Source organism: Cryptosporidium sp. chipmunk genotype I (genome assembly GCF_004936735.1).
Source record: "Cryptosporidium sp. chipmunk genotype I strain 37763 chromosome Unknown contig_15, whole genome shotgun sequence".
Lineage (NCBI taxonomy): Eukaryota > Apicomplexa > Conoidasida > Eucoccidiorida > Cryptosporidiidae > Cryptosporidium > Cryptosporidium sp. chipmunk genotype I.
The window spans coordinates 199,605-216,516 of record NW_027125583.1 but is presented as its reverse complement, the minus strand read 5'-3'; the positions used below and the strand labels follow the sequence as shown (position 1 = coordinate 216,516).

The window sequence follows — 16,912 nt, the reverse complement described above, 5'->3', positions numbered from 1 at the left end:
AGGAGCAAGGAACTCATTTTGTTTAGAGTTCTTCTCAAAATATAGTCTTGGGAGGAGACTATTAAGTCTTTTAAAAAACAAAGCTTTGAGGCAGTGTCTCCAAACACATCACTAATGCAAGTTTTTAGCCCTTGCTAGTTTTTTTTTTTTTTAATCAAGAACAAAATAGTTCTTAATGAGCAAGATCGTTAATGAGAAACGAGATTAGGGTGCTTATACTTTGGATATATTAAATCTGTAGGAGATTAATGTCCTTGAAGTATAACTTTTTTTCAAATTTTTTTTTTTGAACACATAAAATCATAGCAATATCATATAAATATTTGTAGACTCTTTTCATTCTCCCCACAAATATTTCCCACCGGTATATAATTACTGCGCATGCATAAAAAAATGTGCTAGGCGGCATCCTGTCAATTAGAATATAATTTTGTTTGAAAAAACTCAATAGACGTGTTTATTATAAAAATTACAAGACTTAGGGTTGGAAGAAAATTGGAATACCTAAAGAGCATATAATGAGGACAAGTGAATACGAACACCTGGATACTTGGCATTAAGCAAGCAAAGCAAATCAAAAATAAAATGAGGAATGGTGTAGACTTACTTTGCTTACTTGAGCAAAACAAGGTTGATGACCATGGTACGAGTTCAAGGGTAGGTGCATTTCTGAATAGAGTATCTAGGGCTGCAAGTTCACCGATAGTCCACTGGATTATTATTTTTTTATGTATTTTGCATATGGCAATTTTTTTGGTAGTTTTTATTAACAAAGCACAAAATTCGAATGTAAATAGGTTTTGTCGAGAGATATACTTTCCTATTGGAATAATCATTTCAGTTTACTGTATTTATGATTCACTGGTTATTTTGGTATATATTTGTAAACTTCTAAGGGCAAAATATGGAGTTTCAGGTAATTTAAAGGATGAGACTATTATTATGAGAAATTCTGTCGAACTGTTTCTAAACATAGCCATTGGAATGTCAAGCATCACTGGTCTTAATACAGATATTGCCGGATTTGGTAAAATTCTTGGCTATACGGTTAACTGGAAACGTCTTTCTATTTTTCTTCGAAAACAAGTTGGTCAAAATAAGCGTTTCTATACAAATGGAGAATATTGTTTGGACTTAGTATATATTACTGACAAAGTGATTGCTATGGGACTCCCAGCAATTAATATTGAAGCCATTTACAGAAATCCCATTGAAGAGGTTTCGACATTTTTCATGACAAAGTATCCCCGTAACCATATGATTATTAATCTCTGTAATGAACGTGAACACTACTCTCTCAGCTATTTTCATAGTATTGTTTCTTGTCCATTTCCAGACCATCAAGTTCCTACTCTAGGATCGCTCTTTATTATTTGCTTCCTTGTCCTCAACTACTTGGTAAGTGACCGTAAGAATGTGGTGGCAATCCACTGTAAAGGTGGTAAAGGTAGAACTGGAATAGTTGTAGTTGCTTGGTTACTATATTCAAAACTATGTTCAAGCTTAGAAGAAGCTCTTGAGTACTACTCTAATAGAAGAACCGATCTCAGTATTCCAGGCTGCATCAAAACAATCAAAAATCCATCCCAAATTAGATTTGTTCATTACTTTTACTTCCTTCTTAGACACGCCTTCCCAGAATCAGTTATTAAACGAGGCTCAAACTTCTTTTGGGAAGATCTCCAAAGAGGCTTCCGGTCTGGATACTTCTGGAACATTTGCAATTCTGAGCTGAGAAGAGTCAATCAAAAGTGCGAAAAGAGGCATTGGAAAATTTCCGAACTACTTAGAGACCACTGCATCTATCTTCCACAATGTTTGACTTATCCTATCCATGTTTTTCCAGTCTCCATTGTTGTAACAAACAAGGAAAAGGAAATGAGTGATATTTTTGAATGGAGAATTTGTCTCCATTCTGAGTATAATCGAGATGCTGAGTACCTTTATAGTGGCTTAACTACAAACTTCGATTGGAATCCACGTCATACTGGTGTCCATTTAAATCAGTCTTTATATTCAAAAGGAGAAGGATATCAGCTTTTTTTACTTGAATCTGATTCTAATAAACAAGCTGAGAGTTATTTTGGTCAAGATCAAAGCCAACTCATACTTTCTGCTAGAACGCAAATTGAGCAGCTTGTCTCAAGCCTTAGAACTAAACCATTTTCACCCGATATCGTCTCTAGAGCTTCTCATGACCGCCCGAAACCTTGGATTGAGAGAGAGTTCGTTATTAAAATTTTTGGCTACGAATCTCCTCAGAGGCATCTGCAAAAACATTCCTTTTCTCCAAACTCCCTGCATCAGAGAAGTGAAGTTGATTCAGAGCCTACTGAAATGAACTCTTTGCTTTATGATCCTATTGAAAGCTTCAGGTCAACTGGAGAAGAGGAAGAAAATGCCCATATGCTCCGAAGTATCTCTCTCATAGACTTCTCAAACCCGGAACGCAAAAAGGAGTTTTCTAATAATGTAATTACAGCAATGAACTCACCTTATAAAGATATTGTTGAATTTCCAATTAAGAAGATTAATGAGTGGGGTGCCTCTAGACGCAGTTTCTCGAATTCTTCTTTTGCCTTGGCCCACTTTTGGCTTCATCCTGCTCTTATACATACCTCCAACCATTCCAACCTTTGGACATTTTTTCTGGAGTGGGATGCTTCCGCCAAGATTTGGTTGATCCGGGATTGCTTTCTTTCAATTTCACTCAAGTATAAGAAAGAAATTGATGTTAGATCATCAAATTTCGAAAATGTTTGCATAGACATCACCTTTCAATATAAATGAACAGGCAATCTAGGAATAGAACTTTTTTCAAGCGTAATTTATATATTAAAGTTATCTAACTAATATCTACTCTTGTAATATATACATTTCGAGTTTCTAATTAACTTAAGTTGTGATTTCTCTCTTAGTCCTTGCTATTTATAGAAATAGTTTTCTAAAATCATCATTTGTCAAGGAGGAACCCTTACTTACTACCTCCTGTGGATTTCCCAAGTCCAGGTCTTCAGGAACTGCAGAATCGTCAGCCTCCAGTGTTTCTATGCCTCGAACACCTATACGCCCAAGAGGAAGCTTCTGCTTACTCTTAGTTCTAGGAACAAATCTGGCATTTAAGGAGTCAATCAAGCCAACCTCAGAATTTGCTGACTTTGGAAATGTTAGAGGGCGTGTAGAAGAGCTAACAGTAATATTATTTGAGCCCAACTTTGATTCATTAAGCATATGAGCAGCAAGAGCATCCCCCGAATCGAAGAACTCCATAAATGCAAATCCTCTCGATGCTCCGCTTTGGTCTCTAGAAATGCTGATATTCTTAACCTTGAGTCCAAGACAATCTTGGAAATGAGAAATAACTTGCTTCTCGTCCAAATTCTTGTCGATATTCTTAATCAGAATAGTTGCGCTGGAATCTTGTTGATCCTGTGCCTGCTTTCTTCTAACCTGTCTTTTGTTCTTTAAATTCATCCTAGAGAAGAAGCTCTTTCTTGAAGCCTGGGATTTAGGTGGGTTGGAAACTGAAGCCTGAATTCCTATTTCCTCCAACTTCTTTAATTCTGCCGAACTCTTCATTATGTCATCAACTTTTTCTGGCTCAACATCAACGTATGCGAAGCCCTTAAGCTTTCCTTTAAAATCTCTGACAATCCTTATCTGGTTAATTTTAATGAGAAAATGATCAAAAAGAATTTTTCTAAGTTTTTCTTCATCCATATCCTGATCCTGAGGAAACCTTATAAACAGAGTCCCCCTCTCATAGCAATCTGAAGGAAAATCTTTGAATATTTTCAGACCCTCATTTAAGCTTGAATTCAAGTCAGAATCCTCAGAGGCAGACGGTGCCATAGATACCGATATTGAGGACTGCCGCTGTACCCCACCTTTCCCACTTGAACTGTCCAGCTTATTTTTTTTGGGAGTATATGGGGGTGGAGGCATATTTTGGCCGTCAACCATCCTCTCAGAATTCGAAATTTGTTGCTCACTTCCAGAACCAAGTTGGGAAATCGGCTTCTCAAACTTCCTAGTACCGAAAGAAGAATGAGATGAATTTGATGAAACTGATGAAATTGAAGATATAGTAGGTATAGGTGGTATAGGAGGGGCAATCGAAGGTTCAATAGCTTCCCTTCCGTCCCAAGTGCACTGCGTTCTTGCTTCAAGATCTTGAGGAATCAATCCAGGCGATTTTATTAGATTATTTCCTTTGGGGGTGAACGAGCTCAAGCCCGGCTGATCCAAATTGGAAGCTGTTTGTTGGAATCCATAGGCGACAGTAGGAGAGCGAGGAGACTTCAAATTATGACTCTGAGGCGCCACTGAGCCTATTACTCTCTGTATAGCGTAGCTGGGAGTCCCAGGAGGGGTGAAATTTCTGAGAAACTGTCTTCCTCCGCTTGTTCCTGAACTCCCAAGTAGAGCCGAAATACTATTGCTTTCGGAAGAGCATTCACTGGATGTATCATAGTCACTTTCCGTAAAGTTTCTGCGGCCCCTCCTCTTATCTCTCCTAAGTCTGATCTCACTCAAGCATACAAATTCACCCTCAATATCATTGTTCTTAGGAATAGAACTTAAGCCTGAACTTTTTGAGCCAACATTAGCTATCGAACCTTGATGTAAAACAGGTAGTGGTAAGGCAGAGTGAGAAGCTTCTTGTGCCGGAACTCCCTCTGAGCTCGAGGAGGAAAGCCCTAGCGGAATCTTTCCAATGTTTGGAGAGTATAATACACTCGGATCACCCTCTATATCCAAACGCTGCCTTTTGTTATAATCTTTATATTTAACAAAATTTTCAGTGCTTTCCCACTCACTCAAAACTTTTGCTTGGATTTTCTCAGGATATCCACTAAATTTCGTTATCAAAATTTGCCTTATCTCCATTTGATCTTGTTTTGTAAGCCTTCCCTTTATTACAGAAATGAGTATAGGCAACAAATTCTGAACTTTCTTCTCTTCTTTATCTAGAAACTTTTCCAAAGTATAAACCGCCGCCTTTCTTACATTCTGTAATTTCAACAGCTCAAAATCCAACCACCGTGAATAGAACAATATAGCTGACTCCTCCAAAACATGAAACTCTTCTTCCACCCTACAAACATCTCCTTCTACCAATTCGACATTATTACCTAATAACAACTCCTCTCCTTTCAAATATAATTTCTCCAACTTTGCAAATATTAATTTCTCCAATTCCAATATATCAACCGTTTCCTCACGTGTCAGCCCACATGCAACAGTGCATGCATTATTTTCAGTTTCAAAATGGTTAAATGTTTTGGCGGCATCTGACTGGGATTTAAGGGATTTGTTAATATCAATAAGTGAGCTGGTGACAACAAAGTATAGCTCGAGAGCATCTTGTTTTGACTTTGAAAAAATTTCTTGGGACTGAGAAAGTTCAGACATATAATTTTCGAGAACAATTTCGAGCATTTCTTTTAAGCTTGTGATTTTGAAGATCTGGCAATTCTTTGGATACCAAGTAGCACTAGAACGGGTTTTGCATCCAGGTCCATAAAAATGATGAAATTGGCAAAAATGAGATGTGACATCTTTTATAGCCTCGGCAGTGGCTGAAAGATAAAACATCCAAAGCTTTGGGTTGGTAGAAAAATGTTGAAGTGAAGAAGCATATACTGCAGAAAGTAAATGTGGACAATTTGTGGTGGTTGAGATAAAATTTGCAAACTCCAACCAAAGATCAATCCTTATTGAACCTAAATCATCAATTGCTCTTCTATAGGCCATAATAACGGAGTCTTTAGTGCCGAATCTATATTTAATTGAAGAATTGCAGCCACTACAACCAGAATGTGACTCCTTAGGAGGCTCAGCGTTGCTTGAATAGTCAATTGAAAGCATTCTGTCTTTTTCAAAGTTAATATAGAGCATCCAGGCATCGAACAACTCTTGTAAGTTCGATACGTTATCAGTCTGAACTCTCATCTCTAATGGTTTTCTTAAACTCCACTCCTGCTGGCCTCTCGAATAATGTTCTCTTGCTACATCAAAAGATTCCCTGCTTTCAGCTGGAAGCTCTTCCTCCCAAATCCTATATTCATCCAGGAGGTCTGGCAACCCACTTAAAGGCAGAGACATTTGCCTGTAAAATAAGTCTCTTACTTTACTCACTCTTAAAGTCAAGTTCTTCTCGTTTTGTTGGCTTATAAAGCGTCTGTATTCACTCCATATTACTGGCCCCTCAGCAGGATGTAGTCCACACACAGAAAGGGCACCCTCATATAGCTGCTCTACTTCTTCTGAGTCTGCTTCATTCATAATGTTTAACTCTATAAATCTTAAATGGTTGTCCGCTATTGTGGGATACAGTTCTATATTTTTTATCAAATTCTGCATCCTAATTTTTTTCAGAATCTTCCTATTATTTCAATGGCTTGTTCTTATTTACTCATCACAACTCTCTTATTCTATCACATTTACCTTAAGATTCGTACAATTCAGAAACTTAGTAGCTAATACCTTGTAGACCCTCTCAACTTCAAGGCATTAAACTGAAAAAACTACCACTTTCAAATATCTCCGTTACAAAATAATATACTTTGCTTTTAAATTCTACTCAACCAAACGCCTGGAACTTTTCTGTTGGTTTAAATACATAACCCACTAAAATGTGTACCGCCAAAAGTGGTACCATTATATTTTGGCGGTACACCCCGATCTTTTATAGTCCAAATAAGTCTTTGCAAAAATAATTTTCTGACAAAATAAGTTGGTTAAGCTGTGATTTCTTTTCATAATTTTTTCTCCTTCAGCTTCATATAGCTATCGACTGAGGGAGCTGCCGGCCTAATTAATTAGACAAGATTTTCCCACTTCTATTCCTGCCAAGTAAGTTCTGCTTGAATCGGTTAGGACTTCATACCTTGAAATTGCTGAAAACCCTGTAATAAGAACATCCATTCTGCAAAAATGGAAAGGGATATCAGATTTTGTCCGGAATGCAATAACATACTATGCCCAAAAGAAGATATTGAGCGAAGGAAACTTTTGTATGCCTGCAGGAATTGCGAATATTTTAGTTATGCCGATCCAACCAATGCTGAAGAGAACGTCGTAAACTGTATTACCTATCAATATGAAGGAAAGGAAGATATTCTAGTTGCCAGAGGTTTGCACCAGGATCCAACCCTCGGAAGAACTCTTGAGTGGAATTGCAGAGGATGTGGTCACAATGTTGCCGTCTTTTTTCAACTCCCCGAGAGAGTGTGCTCAGAAGCCATGACTCTCGTCTTTGTTTGTGTTAGCTGTGGAGAATGGGTTAAAGAAGGGAAAGAGAGTGACGATGAAATGGATTACAGTGAAGATCACTCTAATATTTTTAATAGGCCATATTTCAATATAGACAATATTTCGTTTGAGCCCAAAAAGGAGGAAACTGAGAATAATAACTATCAGCCAATTAAAGAGGGCTGATCATATTTGAGACTTTTTTTATTGTTACTCAATTTACTAAACTACTTATGAACTTATAAATTATAATTAACTTATTTTGTTTTCAATCTTTTCACTGTATCTGCATTTGGTCTAAACCATTTAAATATTCCACTACTATTGCCTACATCTCCAGTTCTAGGCCCTTCTCTTTTAATGTAATTCCCATTGGCTTTAGGACATTCATGTCTCTTAAACAGATCTCCAATTATTACCTGCTCTACACATGTGAATCCTCCCAAAGTGTTCAAACAACATGGAAATTGCCTATTATTCTCGCAAGGATTTTCGGGCATTCTACATTCGTCTATATCTTCGCAACTTTTTCCATCCCCCCCTAACTGAAACCCTTTTGGGCAAGTACACTGGAAGCCTCCTCTTTTGTTTATGCATCCATGAGAGCATCCTGTTAATTCTGGCGATTCCAAACATTCATCTATATCCACACAAACTCTGGATTGTGTTTCTAATCTGTTCTCCTCGGGTCCTGTTAAATTCAACCTGAAGCCTTTATAGCATCCACACTTATAGCCTCCTATAGTATTGAAACAAAGCTGGTCGCACTTAGAATCACCGTTAGAGCACTCATCAATATCCTCACAAATCCTTTTCTCATTATTGAACCCGAATCCCTTCTCCAAACATTTACAAGAAAAGCTACCATCTTCATTCACGCAAACTGAGTCTTTTTTACAATCATGGGTATTAAATAGGCATTCATCTATATCTTTGCAGACCTTTTCAGTCTCATCATATTGGAATCCATTTCCGCATTTACACTCAAATCCGCCATTTTTATTAAAACAAACCTCACCAAATCCTGTGCACAAATTCTTTTCTTCCTTACACTCATCAATGTCAATACACTTTTGAGTTTTTTTGTCAAGTCTGTAACCAATTGGGCATTGACACTCAAACCCTCCTGGAAGATTCTTACAGCCAAATTCGCATGCACCAAGCCCTGAGTTCTCTTTACACTCGTCAATATCTACGCAATCCTGTTGGTTCTTGTCCAAGATATATCCTTTTGGGCATTCACAAAGGAAACTTCCTCGTGTATTAACGCAAATATGACTGCAGTTATGACTTCCCTCCTTACATTCATCTATGTCTATGCAGGATTTCATGTCTTTAGTATTGAGTCTATATCCCATATTGCAGCTGCAAGCATATCCAGGTGAGTAATCCGTGCATAACTGTTCACATCTTGCCTCTCCCGTTAAACATTCGTTCACATTCTGACAGCCTGTACCTTTGGTTCTTCCATCTCCTATAAATCCTGGCAGACACTGACATCTTGGGAGTGCATTCAAATAGTCAATATAAGTTTGTTGACCGACAATGTCAGACTTACATGTTGCTTCTTTTGAGCAGTAATTAGGCATTAAACAGCAAAGGCCATCTTTGTCAATATTACAATAGTGGATCCCTGATTCAGTCGAATTTTCCCTCGTAGAATTCTGACCTCTTAAAGTGGTAAGGCTCTCTTGACCAACTTCTGCTCCACTCGCCCTTACCCTCTGATCTCTGTTTTCATTTTGAATTGATCTTTGAATGGTATCAGCTGTGGAAAGTATTTTTGCTGTCATCAATATTGTATCCATGCTGTTAGCGTTTGCAAAAATACTACCTGTATTACCCTTTACTACCGGTTTTGCTGCTGCTCCAGTAGCAACATCATTGCCTGTCAAAAAAGACCCATCTACCTTTTCAAAAAGTGCTAACGATGTAGAGATACAAATAATATAAGAAATAAAAAACATCATTTCTCTTCATATTACACGGAAATGCTTTATATTATCCAAATTCATTTTGCTATCTTTAATTCATAAATTTTCAAACATATAACTTTTTGTTCTCTCCCTCTCACCCCGTAGTGGTGCGCATGTGATATGGAAAAAGTGAATAGTGCAAATGCATGTATTTTTGCATGCACTTTTCTAATAGGGAAAGGCGGGAAATCATGTTAAATAAAATGAATTAAATACTATCTATGTGTGGTTATAATCATCTAATTAATCATATATTCAGTAATCATTGCCTACTGTAACTACAACTCCTGCTTGCTGAGTTTAAACTATATGTTATTTGGTTCATATTTACATCTTCAGGATGGTAAACCAAACCATTCACATTTGAAGTATTAGAAGACTTGATCGTTTTAGAAGAAGCTGTTGAGTTATATTCAGAGTTTTTCGAATTAAGATTATCCTGGTTTGAAGAAGAGTTCGCATTAGAACCATCTATCGTTGAATTTGGAAGTTTTCCAGTACCAATAGTGAGCAGCTGGGGTTTTTCTATGCGTTGGACAGATGAAGGCCTAGCCTTAAACATTTCTGCTTGTGCTCTCTTACCAAATTCACCATTAATGCCTTTTCGCTCAATGATGCTTAGTTTGTCAGAAACTCGAAATCCAAAAATCTTTGGATAATATGGCTCCGGGCATGACGTTGAAATGTACTCTGGATATACTTGCAAGAAAATATGTGGGAAGGAAGTACCAAAGAAGGCACCATCAATATCAATTAGATTAACGTTTCTTGGGTCATATGCCTCCTGACAATTGGGACAGTAAACCCTAACTCTTCTGCTTCTCAACTCATTCGTAATTCCAACAGGGAGCACTTTGTATCCATTACACAGTACCCTAGGGCACTTCCCGAAGCACCCCTTGTCATATTTATGTTTCATTATCTGTAAACCTCTTGGTGTAGTAATATATCTTGCGTGGATTAAGCCATATAATTCTCCTGCTTCTCTATGTAAATCTTGTAAAGCAGGATCCACCAAGTCGTCCTCATCTGGAATGTTTGATGACAAGATTAACTCGATTAAGCTGTCATAGTTTTTCGGGAAGTACTGCCTCAAACCGTACAAGTTAAAAGCATCCCTAGTATATTCGCTTGGAATCACTATAAAGAAATAGTGCTCTCTTAATCCGCAATACCAGTGCACCCAGCCATTTTCACTTTCATCGCTATCACTATTCATCCCCATCATATTGTTCCACTGTGGTAATGACGTGTCACCTTCATTGATCAAGCTAATCATCTGAAAGGCAGAACTTCAGCTTCTGAAGCTAAAATCTTCGAGAAATAGATGTTCTGTGACAAATACTAGGTACCTGACCAAAAAAACCCCGTGGTTTTCTAGAATCTTATCTTTTTCTCTACTTTAACGCAGTCAAGTGTAATATTTAATTAATTATCCAAAAAGGATATGCCGCCGGCGCCACGCCGCCGTGGATTATTCATTTGTAAATGAGTTAATCTTATTAAAAATGTTTACTTTAATTATTTAAAGTTTAGGAAAAACTGTGAAGATAATGACTATCAATCTTCTTTTATTTAAATAGCTTGGCCATTGCAATGGCTCTTTATGTTTTAGTTACTTCCCAAATCCCAAACCTGGCAAAATTGCTAAATACGTATATTTATGTGGCATCAGTAAATTTATGGGTGTTCTGTCAAAATACAAACACTGTATAAATCGTTAAACTGTAAAATTACACAAGTAAATAGTTGCTTTCTGTTACGAACAATTTAGCTTTCTTAACATCTCTAATTGAATCGGTCAGAATCTTCCCTTCTCATCCTTTGCTGTGTTCCTTTAGAACATGTATTATATTTCAATTACTTCCGTTTCTATTTATATCACAATCATTTTTGACATTTGACTGTAAATTCGACGAGGGCTTTCATTTAATTAGTAGAATAAGCGGGGTATGTGATCAAATGAAAATATTTATAAATAATTCGGTTGAAATAAAAACTCAAGCAACAAAAAGGAAGTTGGAAAAACTGCAGTTCATGGTAATCTATAAGGCATCACTTTGCATGTTCTGATTACATATTTCTCTTGTAAAGATGCAAGATGAAGTTAATGTATCTCACTTCCGAAGAGGAGCAGAGGTAAGTACAAAGCACTTTATTTTTTTTTCTTTTTAAGTAACTAAATATTCCCTTTATTAATTCCATAGGCAATAGTGAACCAGCTTGATGAAATATGTGGTGGAAATAACCCAAAAATTAGGCTGAGCTCAGGAGAAATAAGATCAAGGCCAAATGGCTCAAATACTTTATCAAACATTCTTCAGCAATATAGCGATTCCGTTACCCAAGGAGAGGGAGTTGGGTACATTGGAATTGAGTGGAAGGGACCATTTCCTCTCCACAATACAATCATTCAACATATCAAACGCGTGCAACTACTCATAGGAAAATCACCCTCCCTTGTATATGGTGTGATTCCAAATATCAAATATGGCTATGTAGGATTAGAAAATGTGTTGTATATATTTCCCATAGAGGAGAATATCCAGAAATCTTTAAGAAGAGAATCATCAGTTGGTTCCTCTACTGACAGACGTACCATTACTAGAATGAGAACTACTCCCTCCAACTTTGACCAAGAATTTGATGACAAGCCAACTAATGATGAATCGATTCTTACCATTGTTTTCCAATTTTCAATAAAAAATATGACAGGGGCGTTTCCTCGAATTGGGATTTTCGCTAGTGATGTCGAGTACCTTTTATGTGTAATTACGGAGAGATCTATTCATTTATTAGCTTTGAAATTCGATAATTTTATTTTTGCAGCTGATAATTCACAATCATCTGGCAATGATGGAATTGCTGCAAGAGGAGCTGGGTTGATAAGAGTTCCAATAATGAAAATCGGGGATAAGGATATCGGAATGCTCCAATGTTCTCTTCCTGGTTCCCACACTTCAAAGTTCCACTCTTTACATGGTACTCTGGATGGCAGATTCTTCTTCTTAGAAGAGAATAGTTCAAACATTCATGAGCTAGTATACCAGTCAACCGAGGGCTGGATAACTCCTTACTGTTACATACACTCTCATCAGATTTACAGTTCATTTACGAAAGAGCTGTTCTTGAAATATACATTCCTGAGATTTATGCCAAGATCATTTTCAATCAAAAAAATTTCTCTGGCACCCTGTGGCTTCATGGCAATTCTTGACACATCTCAGAATATCTATTTGGCTGCTTATTTGAACGATATTAGTAGCAAGGAAACCCTTTCGAATATTCTTCCCTGGGGTAGAACAGTGAACTCTTTAGGTTACTGGGCATCTAACCTGGACATTGGTACTTTTTTCTTGCCAACAGACTGGGATAACTATGTTTCATCTGAGTTCCAAAATAGTGATCGACTTTTGCCAAAAACCGAAAACCTGAACCTTGAAAACTTTAGTTTGGGTTTATTTAATAATGATTCAAAAAGATTTTCTTCGCCAAGTTCGTTGAAAGTTGTTGCAATGATGAGGAAAAAAGATATATTTGGCATGTTCTCAAAGATACCGGGCAACCCAATTTGCAAGAAAAATGAGGATTTGTTTTCTATGCAATCAATTAAAGCCGAATATCGGAATCAATTTGACATAAATGACCTTCAACTTTTTTACACATCTGACTACAATCTTTCCCTTTCACTGTTTACCAACAATGGCACGAGACTGCAATTCCAATGCTCTAAAAGGCTAAATGAAGTAATGCCATCCATCCAGAGCGTTATTAATGGCTTTAGATTTGAGCCAGAGACTCTTTTTGGGTCACCTAAAAAGAAGATCCAAACTGAAAAGGCTCTTGATCAGTCAAAATCGAGCTTAACTTCGTATCCATCGAATGATTTAACATTTGGGTTCTGGTTGACGTATGTACTCCCTACTTCAAACTCCTGTAATGAAAGCTCTAATATCTCAAACTCCTATTATAGAAACGGACTCACAATTATCACCAGGAATATAACATCCTCTGCGTTCCAAAATGTAAACTCTAGCACTGACTTTTCAAGAGCTCCAAACAAAAATATCTGTCAAGTTGAGCTCCGACTATTTAGCTCTCTTCCTGCTGACATTGGAATTGCTTCGAGCTCCAACTTTGGAAATAGGGCCTTGAATAACCAAAATAGTCCAGCTCTCAACCTCAGATATAACGGTAACTTTTCTTCTTCGGGCCAACGTTCCAAAGGAGAGCCCATTATTATCGACCTAGAGGAGCAAATTAAAGCAATTCATGAATTTACTTCTTACTCTGAAGACATTAATTGCAGTGATAGCCCTAATAATTCGGAAGATTTTCCCATTTTAGCTGGCAAAAAGAGCAGAGCCTCTCCAAATGTTATTCTTGAGTATGGAGGTAACCCTTTAGGAAATAATAATAGACAGCATGATTTACTTGGATGGGTCAAAGATAGGTACATAGTTTTTGTAGGTGAGACTAGATACTTCTTCTTAGTCCTGAAATGGAATGGTCTTCAACAGATTATTGGAGCAAGTGGATTATTTATGCAGCTAATACAGTTTCCGCTCTCTTCAAACGCAAATCTAAACCAATTTAGAAGGCTCGTCCATCCAGAAGATTCATTTTTAATTGATGGCCATCTTTCTCTGACATCTCCATGGGTTGAGGCTCTTTCTGGAGCGATAGCTTTTGACCTTAGAAGTGTTTTGGAGTTCCCTCCGTTTTACAAGCACGAGAATAACATTAATTTGCTATTCAATCCCAAAACCCTTGAGATTTGCCTTTCTAAGCTACAAAGCTTAATGAATATTCTTTCAAGGTCACAAAATATAATAGGGAATGAGGTTTTTGACCCATCTTCACTTCCTTGTATTTGCCCAATAAATGGCAGATCCTTCGATCAAATTTTGTCTGAAGAGCTAAATAAAGATCATAATAGCCACCTCAAAGACTCTACTACGTTTTTGTTGAAGTCACTGGCTTATATAATTAACTTTTTGCTTCAATTATTCAGATTTCTCACTTTATTTGCTGCATCCTCAGCTGAACTTAAAGATTTAACATTCAGAACATTTGAAAAACATGACCAGAATTTATTAAGTGAGATGCCAATTTTATATTTGATCGTTTCAAACACAGGAGTTTCGCAGATTAAGAAGTTTGTAGAGTCTTTTTCAGTCAACGTTTTGGAAGCTATTTCTAATCAAGATCACTCTATAATCGAAATAAGCTTTGTAACTCAAATTAAATTAATATACAAAAAGATTGGTTGGGTTCTTAATGCAAAATCTAGTAAAATCATGAAAAGACTCGCTTTGGTCGCAGATTTATCTGTAGAAATTGCAGGTTACCAGTCCAATAATTACTTAAAAGAGGCTTCAATGATTGAAAGGATATCTTCCAGAGATCTACCTCCAATTGGAGGCTTTTCACTTCCACCCTTCAAATACTGGGAATACTTTCAGGCAGACCCATCACAGAATGAATACTTTAGAGAAATTTTTTCATCCTTATTATTGAAACCATTCCATAAAACTGAAGAAGCTACTCTCCTGCTTTTAGATTGTATATCTCACTTTGAGCATCTTTTAACCGAGCAGTTGAATATGAAGCAGAATTTCATTGGTTCAGATACCCAAGAAGAATTTAACTCCCAAAACTATAATTTTTACTTTTTACACATTGAACAAATCATTAAGGCTTGGTCTGACTCTTTGTGTGAAACATTTGTTGAATTATTTGATGGCAACACTTCATCATCCGAAATAAACACTAATTCAATGAAGTCCTTAATTCTCCTTACATTCAGTAATCCGCTCAAAACGCTGTTCTCATCTTGCTTCAATAAAAAGGTTCTGGAGTCTTGTGTTGTTCGTCTTTTAAAAGATATCTTGCCTGTAATGATCACTAGGTTTGCTGATACCCTTTCTCGAGACAAAAAAGGAAATCCATGTTACTGCCAAACCCTATTGGAGAATTTGACCGAAATTTGCAGGTATGACTCTTTGCAAAAAACTAGTCACTCGGAAAAGTCTCTTTTGGGTCTTGTTGCTACCTCTCTTTCTAAGCCATTCAAGTCACTGAATACTAATCAACACCTTAAAGAATACAACTGGGATCATTTCACTTCCTTTCTATTTCGAATAGCAGGTGAAAGCAATTACTCGCCCTACTACTTCGTTATTTCTGCTATTTACTTACTAGATGATTCTCAAGAAATCTCTTCTGGATATATTAAATGTATCAATATGCTGTCAGAGCTTTCTCTAAACAAAAATGTATTATGTGGAAGTCGTTGCAGAAATGTCAGAGCTAGAATTGGAACCTTGAAGCTGATAAAAGAAATTTGTATTTCAGGAGTAGGAAAAGGCTTAATTTCTACAGACATGGATGTTTCACAGTTTTTTTCAAGCCCTTTAACTGAGTCCTACTTTGACAGAAATAAATTCCAAATGGAACATTCTTTTGAATACGCAATCTCAAATATGGAGGGAATTGTTTCCCTTTGCTCAAACCTCCAGCTTCCTTTGTTAGAATACATTGAAAAAATGGCATCTAATCAAGAGAATTTTAACCAACATATACTAATTCTTTCTACACAAATATTGACGTGTTCTGAACTTAACTCTCTAATTAATAGCAGCCTCTTTATAGAGCCTTTTTTGATTGTTTCAACTTTACTTGAATCTAGTGTTTCAATTAAACGAGAAGGAAATAACTTAGAAGACCTCTGTAGCCAAATTTCGGATTATTTTCTTCAAATCCTAATTCCACCAAAAGGTCATGTAATTTATTCTCATGTTTCAGATCTTGGTTATAAATTTCAACTACCCATTTTGAACAGATTTTTTGGTTTTAATGGATGTGATAACTTTTCCGAATCGATTCACAGGCTATTAGAGTTTATTCAGACTCCTTTACTCAACATTACAGGATCATCTCTACTTGGTTCTCTTTCTGTTGCTCCAAAAACTTACCTTAGTGTTGGACTATCAAACCAGGAAATCTTTGAAAAGTACGACCTTTTCCAACAAATTTATTCAATTACAGCAATCTTCGAATTTGCAAATTATTATATTTCTGCAGTATCCCAAAATATAGACCCTTACAATTTATGCCACTTCCCGACATGCATTTCAATACAGCTTTGGAACAAATGCTGGTCTGTTCCTTATGACTTGCTATTTGACGTTTATATTTCATTGCTAGAATCTTCTATGAGCTCAAACTCATCATCCGATCCATTTATGCTCATTTTTAATCGAATTAAAGCCCTTGAACCTCCAAACTTCAAGTTTGACATTGCTTCTAACTACCACGATTCCTTTATTTTACACCTAAGAAAGTGTATTATTGGAATTCTCACCAGCTGGATCAAAAATAGACAGCATTTCCCACTCAGTCAAAGTCATTCTTGCATGGCAAATGACTTTGTAATTAGTACTTTAGCTTATATTCAAAACACATACTCTCCTGACCACTCTCAGAAGCTTACTAGTATTCTTGAAAATCTCCAAATTGAACTACGAGATTCGAACTTATAGTTGTTAATAAGTATTAAAAATAATTAATTCGTATTTATAAGCATGTAATATATATATATTTAGTGCACACTTGCAAATTTCCCATGTGCATGCAATTTCCCCACACTTGTAAATTACACGTGTATTGGAAAATTT

General features: G+C 36.6%; 6 protein-coding genes across 6 annotated transcripts; 3 read left to right on the top strand and 3 right to left on the bottom strand.

Annotated features, from left to right (window-relative positions):
* Nucleotides 1-585: 585 nt before the first annotated feature.
* ELE39_001026 (membrane bound phosphatase with 3 transmembrane domains and a dual specificity phosphatase) lies at nucleotides 586-2,790 on the top strand (the record flags this gene model as incomplete). Its single annotated transcript, XM_067343983.1, has 1 exon — nucleotides 586-2,790. The coding sequence occupies one exon, from the start codon at nucleotides 586-588 to the stop codon at nucleotides 2,788-2,790; it is 2,205 nt and encodes a 734-aa protein (XP_067202784.1).
* Nucleotides 2,791-2,928: 138 nt separating this feature from the next.
* Nucleotides 2,929-6,366, bottom strand: ELE39_001025 (rrm domains; the record flags this gene model as incomplete). The annotated part of the gene is made up of 1 exon (XM_067343982.1): nucleotides 2,929-6,366. One exon carries the CDS (start codon nucleotides 6,364-6,366, stop codon nucleotides 2,929-2,931), a length of 3,438 nt encoding a protein of 1,145 aa, XP_067202783.1.
* A 573-nt stretch (nucleotides 6,367-6,939) lies between these two features.
* ELE39_001024 (DNA-directed RNA polymerase 2 subunit) lies at nucleotides 6,940-7,443 on the top strand (the record flags this gene model as incomplete). The annotated part of the gene is made up of 1 exon (XM_067343981.1): nucleotides 6,940-7,443. The coding sequence occupies one exon, from the start codon at nucleotides 6,940-6,942 to the stop codon at nucleotides 7,441-7,443; it is 504 nt and encodes a 167-aa protein (XP_067202782.1).
* A 71-nt stretch (nucleotides 7,444-7,514) lies between these two features.
* ELE39_001023 (extracellular with a signal peptide and 9 EGF domains) lies at nucleotides 7,515-9,227 on the bottom strand (the record flags this gene model as incomplete). Its single annotated transcript, XM_067343980.1, has 1 exon — nucleotides 7,515-9,227. The coding sequence occupies one exon, from the start codon at nucleotides 9,225-9,227 to the stop codon at nucleotides 7,515-7,517; it is 1,713 nt and encodes a 570-aa protein (XP_067202781.1).
* Nucleotides 9,228-9,495: 268 nt separating this feature from the next.
* ELE39_001022 (casein kinase ii regulatory subunit) lies at nucleotides 9,496-10,512 on the bottom strand (the record flags this gene model as incomplete). Its single annotated transcript, XM_067343979.1, has 1 exon — nucleotides 9,496-10,512. The coding sequence occupies one exon, from the start codon at nucleotides 10,510-10,512 to the stop codon at nucleotides 9,496-9,498; it is 1,017 nt and encodes a 338-aa protein (XP_067202780.1).
* An 815-nt stretch (nucleotides 10,513-11,327) lies between these two features.
* On the top strand, nucleotides 11,328-16,777 carry ELE39_001021 (uncharacterized protein; the record flags this gene model as incomplete). The annotated part of the gene is made up of 2 exons (XM_067343978.1): nucleotides 11,328-11,372; nucleotides 11,441-16,777. The coding sequence occupies 2 exons, from the start codon at nucleotides 11,328-11,330 to the stop codon at nucleotides 16,775-16,777; spliced, it is 5,382 nt and encodes a 1,793-aa protein (XP_067202779.1).
* Nucleotides 16,778-16,912: the final 135 nt, after the last annotated feature.